This window comes from Strongylocentrotus purpuratus, unplaced genomic scaffold (genome assembly GCF_000002235.5).
Source record: "Strongylocentrotus purpuratus isolate Spur 01 unplaced genomic scaffold, Spur_5.0 spur5_scaffold_7, whole genome shotgun sequence".
NCBI classification, from domain to species: domain Eukaryota; kingdom Metazoa; phylum Echinodermata; class Echinoidea; order Camarodonta; family Strongylocentrotidae; genus Strongylocentrotus; species Strongylocentrotus purpuratus.
The window spans coordinates 5,965,770-5,982,321 of NW_022145613.1; the positions used below are offsets into that span (position 1 = coordinate 5,965,770).

General features: G+C 37.7%; 3 protein-coding genes across 3 annotated transcripts; all 3 read left to right on the top strand.

The window, feature by feature from the left end:
• Positions 1–383: 383 nt before the first annotated feature.
• On the top strand, positions 384–4,403 carry LOC115918178. The gene is made up of 2 exons (XM_030973722.1): positions 384–1,694; positions 2,421–4,403. Exons 1-2 carry the CDS (start codon positions 713–715, stop codon positions 3,239–3,241), a joined length of 1,803 nt encoding a protein of 600 aa, XP_030829582.1. The 5' UTR covers positions 384–712; the 3' UTR covers positions 3,242–4,403.
• A 1,706-nt stretch (positions 4,404–6,109) lies between these two features.
• On the top strand, positions 6,110–9,274 carry LOC105442796 (tripartite motif containing 13-like). The gene is made up of 2 exons (XM_011675360.2): positions 6,110–7,288; positions 8,000–9,274. Exons 1-2 carry the CDS (start codon positions 6,316–6,318, stop codon positions 8,386–8,388), a joined length of 1,362 nt encoding a protein of 453 aa, XP_011673662.1. The 5' UTR covers positions 6,110–6,315; the 3' UTR covers positions 8,389–9,274.
• A 2,666-nt stretch (positions 9,275–11,940) lies between these two features.
• LOC105442801 lies at positions 11,941–16,232 on the top strand. Its single transcript, XM_011675368.2, has 4 exons — positions 11,941–12,243; positions 13,848–13,901; positions 14,453–14,608; positions 15,456–16,232. Exons 1-4 carry the CDS (start codon positions 11,941–11,943, stop codon positions 15,639–15,641), a joined length of 699 nt encoding a protein of 232 aa, XP_011673670.1. The 3' UTR covers positions 15,642–16,232.
• Positions 16,233–16,552: the final 320 nt, after the last annotated feature.

Here is a 16,552-nt window from a genome sequence, read left to right on the forward strand (position 1 = left end):
GCTACACATCAATCCCAATCAATTTGTTTTAAATATATAGTAGCGCCAACTGCTCCCTCCTCTCCCTCCCCCATACACAAACAATCCTAGCTTCTCGGCAGCGGAATGCGATATTTAGGTTATTCATGTATTTCAGGATACTCCTTGTCCTATCCTATTTTATCCTCATTCTAAATCAAAGTCTCTGTAATATATTATGCAAGGGTTAGCTAGTGTCTGTATATAGTTGGAACTTGCAATACATGGTCACCTTGTAACCTCATTCAATTGGGTTTCGCAATATCCTTCAAAACGGAAGTGTGCCTAATGTTGTTTTTGGTAAGAATCTGAACTACATTTTCGGCTGATTTGACAGTACGAACGACTTCAGCCCGGTGTAAGTAGGAAGAGACATGTCTATTCTATGTTGTGCATGAGGTGTCTTAGAAGACAATGAGTCTGGAAATGTCTTCATTGCTATAGCTCGCATTGCTGCATCCAATCATGGATGTCGATGGGGGAATTCCCATGTCTCTAGTATTGCCAATAGCAAGGTATACAGTAGGCCTGATTGGTAGCTGTGATATTTTGGAGGTACCGTACACTCATAACAACTATTTGTCGTGTTTGGAGTTACCAACAAGACATGACTGGTTTGAATACGAATATTAAGATTCAAGAGCTATACATGTGACACTTTACAGACCAGAATTTCGTTTGCCAAAATATAACCATGGCCGAGAGTATTGTAGGAGCCATATCGGGTCATCTGGATTGTGCGATCTGCTACCGTAGATTCGAAAATGCGAAATGCCTCAATTGCTTGCATACCTTTTGTGAGAGCTGCATTAACAGCGTCATAGACACAGCTGTAGGCTCAGACTCAGACTCAGATGATGACTTTATAGAAAATCATGTCCGATGCCCGGTATGCCGTGAAGAAACAAACTATGATCAAGGTAAAGCCGAAACCCTGAGACCAAATCTGCTGGCCAACAAGCTTATCGAAGAACTTAAACGCCATGAGGATTCTGAATCAACAAAAGAACTTTGTAAGGAGCACGGTGCAGAAAAGAAATTCTTCTGTGAGAAATGTGGTGTACTAATTTGCAGTGAATGCGCTCTTTGCACCCACGGCAAGCATACGTTTTTGATTAAAAATGTGGAAGATGCTTCGAAAGCAAAGGTAGATGGAATGGTCAAATTGATGAGTAAAGCAACGATGTGGATGGCGTCTCATCAAGAATTCTTTATGGACTATACGAAGAAAAAAGTGGAAGGGAATAAGCGACTAGACGACATCTCAGAAGCAATTCAAACATCTTCCAGTAAGTGCTTAAAACTTCTTACTGATATGATCAATCGTAAGAAGGAAAATCTCATGACAAAGGTCGAATCCAATCGAAGTGATCTCAACGAGGCCGTAGATAACATCTTGGGGCCTGTGGTGGAAGCAATTTCAGAGGTCTCTGATGAAATCGAATGTGCTGAAGAACTCTTAGACAGTAGTGACCCGAAGGAAGTGGTTCTTCAATACAGGGATTGGGCAAAGCGCCTCCTTCGTGGGATTGACCAACAGATTCCTTCTGATATGGATGCAAGGCGTCAGTGTACCAGGGTTGGGTCTCTGAAGTTCTTTGAAAGCAAGGCACCTGTTCTTGATGTGCCCCAGTTAGGCGTCCTTTGGGGACAGGTTCCAGAAAGAAAAGACCAAGGTCAGTATATCATTTTCATCAATCAAATCCTGAAAGTGACTAGGGAAATGTGTAGGCATGTGCGAACTATAAAGCAAATCAATCCATATATTTGTGGGTAGAGTCAAGCGGAGATAGAATAGCCCCCCCCCCCCTCCTCCCCTCCCCTTCCCCGATCCGTCCCCTCAGACACCAAAAGATTTTTGTTGCTATCTACACCCTTTTTAATGCATATCGCATTCCTTTTTTGTTAAAAATTATTTTTACCCTTAGCTTATTTCACACCTGCTACAATATTTAGGCGAATCGAAAAATAACACATTTCACGATTCACTAGCATAATGCTCTACTTGAAATATATAATTCGTACGAACATTGAGAAAGAGTGTAGGAGAAATATAACTATTTTCAGTTTATATGCAGCGTACCTACGCGTAGGTTCGCTCGTCAAATTTATCGCTCATCTCTTCTCTTTTTTTTGGGGGGGGGGGGATTCAGGGGTTTCATGGAATACATTTTTTGACCAGATTTTGACCAGATCTCAATCGCTTACATAAGTCGATATGAATAAATATTAATTGGCCTTTTGTTAAAACATACATCTTTTTCACGAATACCATACTCCGGAAAGGAAATATATATATATACTTTTATATTCAATAAATCGATTTCCTGCATTCAACCGTGACGTTCAATACTGATACATCTCTCTCTCTCTCTCTCTTTCTCTCTCTCTCTCTTCTGTAGATACAGAAATGCCCCTTCTGCAACGCCCAACGCAAAGACTTCTTCTCACGCTACGTGTCCAGGTATGCGGCAGAATAAAGCTGATGACACCCTACACGAATGGCAGCATCTTGGTTCGTTATCGAGATGGTCACATGGAGGTCCTGAGTCCAGACGGTAGTTGCTTCAGAATCCGTGGCCGTTCAACCAACATCTCGGCCAGAGACATGGCTGCACTGTCCGATGGCCGGTTCGTCACTTTGACCAAAAGGAACACGGTGAAGATCTACGGGAAAGGAGGTGAAAGCCAACAGGTCGAGTTTGCGACGAGGGAAGACGACGACGAATCCGCAGATGCTATCGCTACGGATATCCACGACAATGTCTTGCTGCTGTACTCAGGAGTCGCAAGGGTCGTGAGGTTTTCTTCAGATGGAGGGGAACCTATGGATGTCATCCCCATCAACTGCGTCGAATTCAACGTGGTGTTGAGGATGAGATCGACAACGAGAGGAAAGATCGTCATAGTGCAGAACGATGGATTCCTGATAGCCTGCTCCGATGAAGGCGGTATGTATCGGAAGATACCTATCCGAGAGACTGATAAAGTATCCTGCGATCAAGAAGGCAACATGTGGATGATATCTCATCAGGACATCCAGGGTACCAAAAGGGCTTTCCTCGAGGTGTATGGGGAGAATGGTGATCGCATTGTGGATACTTACCTGCCGAATGACTCCGCGGCTCCAGAGTTTGAGCCTTGGGGTATTGCTGCATCAACAAACTGCTTTGCTGCTGTCCTATCACCTAACGAAGTTGGCTGGTTCATCCGCGAAATGTAATACCATGACAAAATACTGTAATATCCAGCAGTGTAACTATAGATAATCCTGTGGATTTTCACTTAGCTTATTTGTATTCTTTTTCTCCCTGGAAATTATCAGATTATGCTATGGAGGAAATAACCATTTGTATTTTGGCCACTGGAATTTCAACTATTCGCACCTGTCTAACTTGGTCTCAATTAAAAGTATGACTGTCCCTAGTGAAAGAATGTGCTGGAAACATACAAGCATAATCATGATCTAATGTAAAAAGTCACACTAAGGCAAGCAGTACTGATATGCAGGGAAGAGTATAACGTTTACACCTTTAGAATACTAAATAGCATTGTTTTAATCTCTTTCTTCTTTTATACTATTACACCTAATATATAGTAGGCTACTTTTACTGTTACTATTACTATACCTATTACTACTATTATTACTTTTACTGTTAGCAATCATTATTGCTGTAACGGTAAATATTACTTTTGAACAATTAGTGGCCCTTCTTGATATACATCTGAAACGTTCGTTATGAAGACAAAAGCTAGGGTAGGAACTTTCATTTTCGAATCGTATATAGGCAAAATTGTTTTCCAAAAAACAAATATCACTATTATTCAGGATGCAAAATAACCTAAATAAAACGAACAAGCGAAAATATGTTTCTTTTTATACGATATATTTTGTGGATCAATAACGGCCAATTTATCAGCATACATAAGGAATCCAGGCTTTTGTTTTAATGGAGAAAGACAAGGACGATTATAAAATTTATATTTTGAAAGAAAAAAGAAGAAGCATAATCTAGCTAATTGTGTTTACAAACACTCCAAGAAAGACCTCGATGTAACGCATCCTCTTCCATATTTTCTTTAATGAGTTAAAATCAGTCTAATCAGCAGCATCTCCGTGATGAATTTCTCTCATTATTCCTGCTATTCGGGGATACTGGCCTTACATTAGGTACCATGTCCAGCATCGATTACCCTGTGCCACCGAGCATGACCCATGCACCTAATGTCTCAAGTACATGGAATGTGAAAAGTCAATTTGTATAATCATTCTTTACAAGGATATTCAATATTGATGGTATGAATTTCTTTCAGATAAGCTTATGCCAAAGGTTATGTATATTTCTTTTATTCCAAAACAAACGATTTTTTTTCTCACTTCGATGCTTAATAATTATAATGAAAGACTCGTTTTTTTTTTACTCCTGATCCAATCGTTCTGTCTTTCCTTATCTAAGTTTATATAAGAAGAAAGTGAAATTGAATGTTGTAACTTTGATGTAATTATGAACATTATTTTTGTATATGATTATGACTTTATGATTGGTTGCAACACGGTAAAATATAATAAAATAATGTACATTGAATGTACACTGAACTTGTTTGAATGTTTTGCTCGACTTCTTTATATTTAATTACCAATAATATAAGCGTCGATGGAATGAGCTTGCCAAATCATAGACCAGTTTTTTCCGAGCAAGGTATTTTCCTTATAATTGTCTTCTTTATTTTTTGATGACCCCTTCCATTTGTGAATGTTCAACACGACCAAAAGAAAAGCTGATAGTAAAAATTATTCTCATATTCACGTTAATACAAACCTTATACATAACATACTCACATACTAAGCTGCCCTCTGTTGATCCTACAAAAGTCTACTGAACAGATCACAACTTTTTACAATGTAATCTGAATTTAAATATTATTTTTTATTTTTCATATACATGCTCAATTAAGTTCATCACTGCAAAACATATTGTCTACCAAACCGTTCCTTTAATTTAAAATGAATTGAATGAATTGAATTTATGTTTGTTAGTTCGTTTTGCTTGGGTTTTTAAGTATCGAATTTTCATTAGATAGTTATTAGGTACTTCACATCCGTGAAAGGGACATGTGGTGTCCCAACTATGTGTACATTATCATTGAGGGGATAAACTGCCTCAAAATTTAGGAGGCATGCATCCTTTAATAATAGCAAACGTCTCATCATAGATTTAATCATTTCACCACATACATGATATAGATCGTTTTATAATTAAAGTAATAGGGGCGTTGTTTTATGCATTTGACCACAAACCCTACCATGATGACAACCATGATTAAACATTCACATCTACGTAGCTGATCTTATCCTCAGCCTTTTAAAGACTTTTCACATTCATGTATCCCAAGGTACATTTTGGAGGACGCTTAGTCTTTTTTTCTTTGGAATGGGAGCAATTGTTTTTTTAAAACATTAATTTGTTATTGTTGTTGTCGTTCTCAAGTTTACAGCTACACATAAATCTCAATCGATTTGTTTTAAATATAGAGGTATTTAGCGCCATCCACGCCCTTCCCCTTCCTCCTCCCCCATACTCAAACAATCCTAGCTTCTCGGCAGTGGAATGTAATATTTAGGTTATTCATGTATTTCAGAATACTCCTTACCCTATCGTATTGTATCTTCATTCTATATCAAAATCTCTGTGAATTACTATGCAAGGGTTAGCTCTTGTCTATACTTGGAAGTTGAAACACATGTTCATCTTCTAACATCATTCGATTGGGTTTCGCAATATCTTTCCAAACGGGAGTGTGCCTAATATTAGTTTGGGTAATGATCTGGACTACAGTTTCGGCTGATTCGACAGTACGAACGACGTACTTTGGTCTGGTGTAAATAGGAAGGGAAAATTTTATTGAAAAGACATGTCAATTCTATGTTATGTATGAGGTGTCGAGACAGAATAGAAGAAAATGAATCTTGGAATTCCCTCATTGCTATAACTCGCATAAAACGTAGAGGGCGTTGCCGCATCCAATATGTGATATCGTTCACTGAACTCTGACAATACGTATATATACGTTCAGTGATGTCGGTGGGGAATTCCCGCGTCTCTATTATTGCCAATAGTATAAAGTAGGTGTGGCTAGTAGCTGTGACAATTTTGGAAGTACTGTACACGTATGACAACTATTTGTCGTGTTTGGAGTTACCAACAAGACATGACTGGTTTCACGATTATCAAGATTCAATAAGAGCTATACATGTGACACTTTAGAAACCGGAATTTCGTTTGCCAAAACATAACCATGGCTGAGAGTATTGTAGGAGCCATATCGGCTCACCTGGAATGTGCGATCTGCTACCGTAGATTCGAAAATGCGAAATGCCTCAAATGCTTGCATACCTTTTGTGAGAGCTGCATTAACGGCGTCATAGACACAGCTGTAGGCTCAGACTCAGACTCAGATGATGACTTTATAGAAAATCATGTCCGATGCCCGGTATGCCGTGAAGAAACAAAATGTAGAGCCAAAACCCTGAGACCAAATCTGCTGGCCAACAAGATTATCGAAGAACTAAAACGCCATGAGGATTCTGAATCGACAAAAGAACTTTGTAAGGAGCACGGTGCAGAAAAGAAATTCTTCTGTGAGAAATGCGCTGTACTAATTTGCAGTGAATGCGCTCTTTGTACCCACGGCAAGCATACGTTTTTGATTAAAAATGTGGAAGATGCTTCGAAAGCCAAGGTGGATGGAATGGTCAAATTGATGAGTAAAGCAACGATGTGGATGGCGTCTCATCAAGAATTCTTTATGGACTATACGAAGAAAAAAGTGGAAGGGAATAAGCGACTAGACGACATCTCGGAAGCAATTCAAATATCTTCCAGTACTTGCTTAAAACTTCTTACTGATATGATCAATCGTAAGAAGGAGAATCTCATGACAAGGGTCGAATCCAATCGAAGTGATCTCATCGAGGCCGTAGACAACATCTTACTGCCTGTGGAGGAAGCAATTTCAAATGTCTCTGATGAAATCGAATGTGCTGAAGAACTCTTGGACAGTAGTGACCCGAAGGAAGTGGTTCTTAAATACAGGGATTGGGCAAAGCGCCTCCTTCGTGGGATTGACCAACAAATTCCTTCTGATATGGATGCAAGGCGTCAATGTTCCATGGTTGGGTCTCTGAAGTTCTTCGAAAGCAATGCACATATTCTTGATGTGCCCCAGCTAGGCGTCCTTGGGGAGCAGGTTCCAGAAAGAAAAGACCAAGGTCAATAAACTATTATATATGATTTTTATCAACCAAATTCTGAAAGGAACTAGGGAAATGTGTAGGCATGTGCGAACTATAAAGCATATCAATCCATATATATGTGGGTAGAGTCAAGAGGAGATAGAATAGCTCCCTCCCCTCACCGATCCGTCCCCTCAAACAAAGAAATCTACACCCTTTTTAATGCTATCGTATTCCTTATTGTTTAGTATTAAAGATTATTTCTACCCTTAGCTTATTTCACAACTGCTACAATATTAAGGCGAATCGAAAAATAACACGATTTACTAGCATATGTTCTACTTGAAATATTTAATTCGTACGAACATTGAGAAAGAGTATAGGAGAAATATAAATATTTTCAGTTTATATGCAGCGTACCTACGCGTAGGTTCGCTCGTCAAATTTATCGCTCTTTTCTTCTTTTTTTTTGGGGGGGGGGTGGATTCAGGGGTTTCAGGGAATAAACTTTTTGACCAGATAAAGACCAGTTCTCTATTGCATACATAAGTCGATAGAATAAATATTAATTGGCCTTTTGTTATATAAAACGGGACAAACATCCATCTTTTTTACGAATATCACACTCCGGAGAGGAAATGTATTTATATACTTTTATATTCAACAAATGGACTTTCTGCATTCAACCGTGACGTTCAATACTCACATATCTCTCTCTCTCTCTCTTTCTCTCGCTTTCTTCTATAGATAAAGAAATGGCACTTCTGCAACGCCCAACGCAAAGACTTCTTCTCACGCTACGTGTCCAGGTATGCGGCAGAATAAAGCTGATGACACCTTACACGAATGGCAGCATCTTGGTTCGTTATCGAGATGGCCACATGGAGGTCATGAGTCCAGACGGTAGTTGCGGCAGAATCCGTGGCCCTTCAATCTCGGCCAGAGACATGGCTGCAATGTCCAATGGCCGGTTCGTCACTTTGACGAAAAGAAACACGGTGAAGATCTACGGGAAAGGAGGTGAAAGCCAACAGGTCGAGTTTGTGACGAGGGAAGACGACGAATTCGCAGATCTATCGCTACAGATATCCACGACAATGTATTGCTGCTGTACTCAGGGGTCGCAAGGGTCGTGAGGTTTTCTTCAGATGGAGGGGAACCTATGGATGTCATCCCCATCAACTGCGTCGAATTCAACGTGGTGTTGAGGATGAGATCGACAACGAGAGGAAAGATCGTCATAGTGCAGAACGATGGATTCCTAATTGCCTGCTCCGATGAAGGCGGTATGTATCGGAAGATACCTATCCGAGAGACTGATAAAGTATCCTGCGACCAAGAAGGCTACATGTGGATGATATCTCATCAGGACATCCAGGGTACCAAAAGGGCTTTCCTCGAGGTGTATGGGGAGAATGGTGATCGCATTGTGGATACTTACCTGCCGAATGACTCCGCGGCTCCAGAGTTTGAGCCTTGGGGCATCGCTGCTTCAACAAACTGCTTTGCTGCTGTCCTATCACCTAATGAAGTTGGCTGGTTTATCCGCGAAATGTAATGCCGAAATAAAATACTGTACTATCCAGCAGTGTGCAAGATATAGACAATCCTTTGGACTTTTACTTAGCATCGTTTCTTTCTTTTCTCTCTGGACATTATCAGATTATGCTATGTTGGAAATGACCGTTTGTATTTTGGCCACTGGAATTTTAGCTATTAGCACCTGTCTAGCTTGGTCTCGAATACAAGTATGACTACCCCAAGTGGGAGAGTGTGCTGGAGACATACAAGCATGATAATGATCCAATGTTAAAAGTCGCATTAAGGCGAGCAGTAAGAACATGCAGGGAAGAGTGTTAGGTTTAAACCTTTAGAATACTAAATAGCAATGTTTTAGTCTCTTTTTTCATTTGTACATGTATTATTCTTAATAATAGGCTACCTTTACCAGTACCAGTACTTTTACCGATACTATTACTATTCATATTACCATTTCTATTATCATTTCTCTTACCGATACGATTACTATTCATATTACCATTTCTATTATCATTACTTTTACCGATACTATTACTATTCATATTACCATTTATATTACCATTACTCTTACCGATACTATTACTATTCATATTACCATTTCTATTATCATTACTCTTACCGATATTATTACTATTCATATTACCATTTATATTACCATTACCCTTACCGATACGATTCCTATTCATATTACCATTTATATTACCATTACTCTTACCGATACGATTACTATTCATATTACCATTTATATTACCATTACTTTTATTGTTACTATCATTATTACTGTGACGGTAAATATTACTTTTGAACAATGTGTGGCCTTTCTCGAAATATATCCTCATTGTTGGTTATAAAGTAAAAAGATTAAGTAGGAACTTTCACTTTTGTCTCGAATATAGATGAAATGCATTATGTGTTTTTCAAAAACCGAATATAATTATAATTCAGGACGCAAAATAAGATAAATGAAACAAACAAACAACAATAATGTTTCTTTTTATTCGATATCATTTTGTGGATCTATTACGGCAAATTTATCAGCGTGCATGAGGAACCAGGCTGTCGTTTAGAAGGAATAATAACACAAATGGAAAAGGAAAAAATACAAGGACAATTATGAAATATAAATTTTGAAAGAAAAAAGAAGAAGTATAATCTGGCTAATTTTATTTACACGCACTCCAAGAACAAGAAAGACATCAATGTAATTCATTCTCTTCCATGTCGTCTTTCGTCGAAAATCAATTAGTAGCATCAGTAGCATCTTCGTGATGAATTTCTCTCATTATTCCTGATATTGAGGCAAGTAAGATACTGGCCTTACATGACGTACCATGTCCAGCGTCGATTACCCTGTGCCACTGAGCATGACACATGCACTGGATGTCTCAACTTCATGTAATGTGAAAAGTTATATTACTATAACTCGTATAATCATTCTTTACAAGGATATTCAATATTTATTTAATGGTATGTATTTATTTTAGATAAGCTTATACCAAAGGTTATGTTTGTTCCTTTTGTTCCAGAACAAACAACTTTCTTCTCACTTCGTCGCTTAATATTTAATGAAAGAATCGTTTCTTATTTCTGATCCAATTGTTCTGTCTTCCCTTGTTTCTAAGATATATATCAGAAGAAAGTGAAATTGATTGATGTAACTATGATGTAATCATGAAAATGATTATGTATACGATTTTGATTTTACGATTGGTTGCAACACGGTAAAGTATAATAAAACTATGTACATTGAATGTACACTGAACGTGTTTGAATGTTTTGCTCGACTTTATAATAGCAATAATATCAACATCGATGGAATAAGATTGTCAAATCATAAACCATTTTTTTCCGAGCAAGGTGATTTATTTTTATTGTCTTTTTTTTCTTCTATGACCCCTTCAATTTGTGAATATTCAACTCGACCAAAAGAAAATCTGATAGTAAAAAGTATGTTCATCATCACATTACATACAGACATTATACAGAACATACATACTCAGACATCCTCTGTTGATCCTACAAAAGCCTACTTAACAAATCTCAACCTCGGGTTGGGAAGAAATATTGATTTACTCTATCAATATTCATCTGACTATTATGACGTCATGATTCTACATCAACACACCACCACCTGTTGCGTTTTGAGGCTTTTAAATATGCTTCACTGCATGAGAACAGGTTATGCAGAGCAATGGTATAGTGAGAAATACATCTAATTTGGTAACAACATAGCACTGCAGACCGTCGTCAGGAGTATCTGAGGAGGATAGTTAAGGTAATTACACTTTATCATATTGCATACATTAATTATGAACATCACATATACTTTTCTTATGACATCCATGTATATTTTCTTCTTTTTTTTCTTGACAGAAATGGCGGGCTGAAGTAGGTTGAATTATATTGAGGAAGTAAATAAAGAAATCAAAGTGTTTAAATGATGGGTGCCTGTAATAGTGCACATACTTATGTAATATCTTTCAGGATATACTCTAAAATGAGAAGGGAGTTGATCATTTTACACTCATAGCTATCAAGTACCTGTATTTCGCATGATCAAAGGAAGTGTCGTTTTCCATGAATCTTAATTTTTAAGGAGAGAAAGACTGAGCAATATATATCGGTTATTCCAATCCAATGAAGCTATAGGAATATGAAATTGTTGATAGTTGTTCGTAATTATCTTCAAGGTATTCCGATATTCCCACAAGGATTTTAACGTGTGAAAATGGTTAGAAAAACAAGAATTATATCACTTTGCACTGGCCTTAACCTTTAGTTTGCCATTAGTGCCAGTGTGCACGGTTGTACGTTTGCCACACTTGCAATTCGGTACAAAACGATAAGTACCAATCATAGAGATATTAAGTATATATCTCTATGGTACCAATAGATCAGAGGGAAGCTAAAACAATAGCCTTGCAAAATTGCCTATTTCCGGTTTTGCTTAGCTACATGACAAACTTTTAACATCAGTATATATTACTCTTGCACTGGAAACAGTTAAATAACCATTTGGTATATTTATTCCATGATAAATAAAAACGTGGCACAGGCATGGCAAAGAGAAGTCAGTGCAAAGTCCTCTTAACCCGAATTTAATTTTCGGATCGGATTGTGTCTCTTTTATTCTCGACGTACTCGTACAGATGCTGACCGACCGGAACATTCCCGTTTCTGCCGATGAGGTCTCACTCTACGGCAGTGACGGAGGGGTGACCATCATCACCAACGACACATCCAAGTTCGTCATCTACAACTTGAACAAGCCATCTAAGAACAAATGCTGTCCCTGCCCCCGGGTGTTCCTGGACTACAGTAGGATGTCAGGACGGTTGACCGGCTCTCTGCAGCTCATGTGGAGCATGGGCATCATCACATTGAGTTGCGTTATGTTAATCCTGCACGGCGCCATAGAAGCATTCTGCGTGAATATGTCAATTGGTGTTCTGGTAGGGACCATGAGACAGTGCGTCGATTCTTAATTGTAGCCCTACACTGTGAAAAGGTTGGGCAATATTTTCAAACACTTTGCCCAACGTTGTGCCAATAGTCAACCCAAACATCTATTTATTTTTTTTGCCCGGTGGTATTGGTAAACGTAAATGCGTGCATAATTGTGTTTCGTATTTTGCCCAACAGCTGGTCAAGATTTTCCCAACAAGTGGGCTACCGTAGTCGGGCAGTTGAAGGGTCATATCTTTGCCCACATTTTGGACAAACTATTATGTACGTGTGAAGTAGGGTACTTACGTTTACCAACACCATTGGGCAAAATATTGCCCAACAGATGGTTGGTACAACGTTAGGCAAAGTGTTGGAAAAATATTGTCCAGTCCTTTGCACAGTGTAGTACGTTCAATTGATATGCGGAGTTAGGCTTTGCTTTTGGATCAGTTGGACGTTAAAATTAATGTTATGTTGAGTCCATTGGCCCTAGGTTCCTGTGGCCAATTGAAGGCGAAGTTCACCCTGATATCGAATTGGGTAATAGATTGAAGCAGAACAATGAAAAAAATAGGTCAGTGAAAGTTTGAGCAAAAAACGAATAAAAATAAGAAAGTTATGCATTTTGGAAGGTGCGATCAATCAAACACAAATTAGTAACTCTTATATATTTTTTAATCGGATAATGCCCAAACTTTCACTTATTTGTCTTTTTCGCATTTTTCTGGTTTATATTTAAAGCAATTTGATAGCAGGGTAGATTTCCCCTTTATTTTAGATTACAAGATTATAATTATAAAGGGCAGGCCAGGGTAAACTCAGAATTATAGCGGCTTAACCGATCTCAAAATTAAATTGGCACTGTCATTTAAAAATGATTTGAAAGGAAGGTGTTAAAACAATAAGATGCAATGCTGATAATTTAAAGTGATGGAATTTTTATAAAACATAAAATCTAAGGCTTCCTACAAGCCCGTTGTATAGCTTGTACTACAACCTAATCACGGCCAGATGCCCTGTCCGCCCTATAGCGCCGAATTAGTTCGGCCCCGGTAAAGGGCAGGAGCCATGTATAGTGTGTCTCACTTGGCTTGAGGTTAGGGTTATTCATCAGGGTTATCCAACCAATGGGAAGCGGAACAATAAATGGATACCTATGTAATAGGTCATTTTCGTAATGCAATCAACTTTAATGCACAAATCTTTAAGTGCCTCGTTACCATTAAGTTCAACATGTCACTTAACAAACATTAAGAAAATGGTCTATTGCAAGACTCTAGATCTGGCTTTGACTATTTTCTTTTGTCAAAGGGGGTTTATGAATTCGCAGGGACACAGAACCTTTACCAGTGATTATGTGTCCGGTGATTTATCCTCGGTTTGGTTTGGTTTTCTTTTCAGTAAAACAAAGCATGTATGAACATAACAAATAATGATAATTATTTGAAAAGTATACGGCTGGATGGTTCTATTCGGGACCATTAATATAATGGCTCTGTTCTCCCTAGATGTCCACTAGCTAGCCAAAAGACTTTTTCATTTGACAATACACCTGAACTATAATGGTTCTTTATTAATGGTTTATCCGCCTGTCTCTCTTTTCCCTCAGGTATTTACATGTGGCACCATTGGCATTCTATCCTTCGACATGAGCAAAATCATAGTAAGAAGCGTTTTTAAAACATCAGCTCAATTTTTATTTTTGCCATGACTGGTACCACAGTTTTTTCATGAGGATTTAATTGCAGAAGAAAATGATAAAGTCGTGGTATAGACTATATACATGTGTACTATATACAGGTTTATTTCTGTAGTCCTATCAAAAGAATCCAAAGGGTGCATTTATTATCCCTTAATGGCAATTTTTTAATTTAGAAGAACCTTCTGAGTAAAGTTTCTCCATCATCTCCTTTTTATACAATTAACAACTAAATTAATCATATCCCTTGTAAATGTTATGTTTTCTTAATAACTCATTGATGAAAGGTAGAGTTGCTGAACTAGGGCTTTGTTGAATACTTTTAGATGTAAGCTGTAATATGTCACTTTCTCAAGAAACACAAATCGGGACAAATTCATTTTCACATCCTTGAAAAATTACAAACTTGGATAACTTAAATTGTTAGCTGTAAATTATTTCATAAACCATTTACTTGTAACTTATTTTACCTTCAGGCATGATGAGATCATTTCGTTTGTATAACTCTCTTGCAGATTGGTTCATACATGATCCTATCACTTCTATCATTTTGCACGATGGCCTATACAATTACCTTGGGCGCTTATGTGGCCCAACTGATCAATTGGACCAATTCCTGTCGAGGGATAGTCTACATTTATTACCCATGCGATCCCAGTGAGATCGACGAGGTGAGTAGGGGAATCATGCAGGTTATAAGTAAGAAGAAATAGAATGCGGAGGTGTCGTGGTATGGTGATTCGTTCACTTAACTCTGGGTCCAAAGGTTGAGGGTTCGAATCCCAGCCCAGCACTAAGGTCCTTTGGCAAGACATTAATCCACGTTTGCCTATCTTCACCCGGGTGTAAATGGGCACTTCGCAATTGTTGGATAATGATAACTGCAGGGCCCGCAGGAAGTGCAGTACTAATCATGTTCATACTGTCAATGGCGTGGCTACCCTTCTTTAATGAGACCCAATTATTATCATTATTATAAAAGATTATAATCAATTTGTATAAGTGTTAGTGTAACGATGATCCAGTCGTTGTGCGTGCATTGCTGGTACACCAGGCAATGAAATGCTAGGGAGCATGGGGTGGATGTGGTGGGGAATTATTATTCCTTTTTTATTATTCACTTTTCCTTATTCATTATCCATTATTCGTTATTCATTATGCATTATTCATTTTTCATTATTCGATATTCATTATTCGTTATTCACTGTTCATTATTCATTGTTTATTATTAATTATTAATTATTCATTTTACATTATTCAGTATTCAGTATTCAGTATTCAGTATTCATTATTTATTATTCATTGTTCATTATTCATTATTCATTATTCATTATTCGATAATCATTATTCGTTATTCACTATTCACTGTTCATTATTCATTGTTTATTATTAATTATTAATTATTAATTTTTCATTATTCAGTATTCAATATTCAGTATTCAGTATTCAGTATTCAGTATTCATTATTTATTATTCATTATTCATTATTCATTATTCATTATTCATTATTCATTATAGTCGCAACTGCTGGCTATTGGGATCTGTTTGATCGTGTTTGCTTGCTTGGAAGCTCTGACGGCATACATTGCTTTCATATTCTGCTGTGTTGGTGTATGCTCTACGTGTTGCTCCATCCACTGCTCTCGCTGCAGAAAACGCTCTACTCGACTCTCTCAGGCCTTGAGCAACGAGAATAACATATGAACAATGATGATGAGCATTCAATTTGACTTTATTGCAAGATATAGAGCTTCTACATATACGAATATGACGAAAGGATGGCGCGGGGGCTACTGCATCCCCCTCCTCTCACGAAATTTTGTCTACAAACATATGATTATTGCTTATGTAAATAATTCAAGTGAAATTTACTTAACTTGTATAATTATGTTGACTGTCTATGTCATGTAGGTCAATGGTGGTTTCAGTTAACATGGACAAATGCGTGAATATTTATTGTTCAAATATAAATACACGTAATTGTAAACGTATAGTATTCTACAGCATATAGCAGCTCCCCTGTAGTGGTCTTTTATGCGATTTGAAACCCCTTTTTTTAAAACCAAAATACTCATACAGTGGTGTATCCAGAAATGGATAAATAGGGGTTATATTATATTTGGACTGCAGACAAGCGTTTCACATTTTATCGTTAGGTTGACATGGGAGCATGTTACTGAATTTTATTTGAATATTCCAGTTGTTTCCGGTTATTGAGAGGACGGTATGATGATGATAAAATGTATACTTTCGGAACATTTACTACAGATTATTTAATGCCTTAAAATTGACATACAAAACCGGGGGGGGGGGGGAGGAGAGAGAGAGAGAAAGCTTCACCGTAAGGGTAACAGTATTCTCCCATTTTGTTATTGGAATATGATTTAGTCAGCTATAATAGCGTCATTTAAATTAGCTTGTCCACCAGGCATCGAGCTAATGAGTTTTGTATGAGCACTGTTTCGGTCAATATAAGATTGTCTTTTGCTCAATTTTTACCATTGTGGAAGTAATTATAGTGAGTTTGGAGAGAGAATCGTGACACAAAAGCAGTTAGTAATACAAGAAATAAAAGAGCGCCACCTGTTGTTTATCAATTAAAAACAATTTTTTAA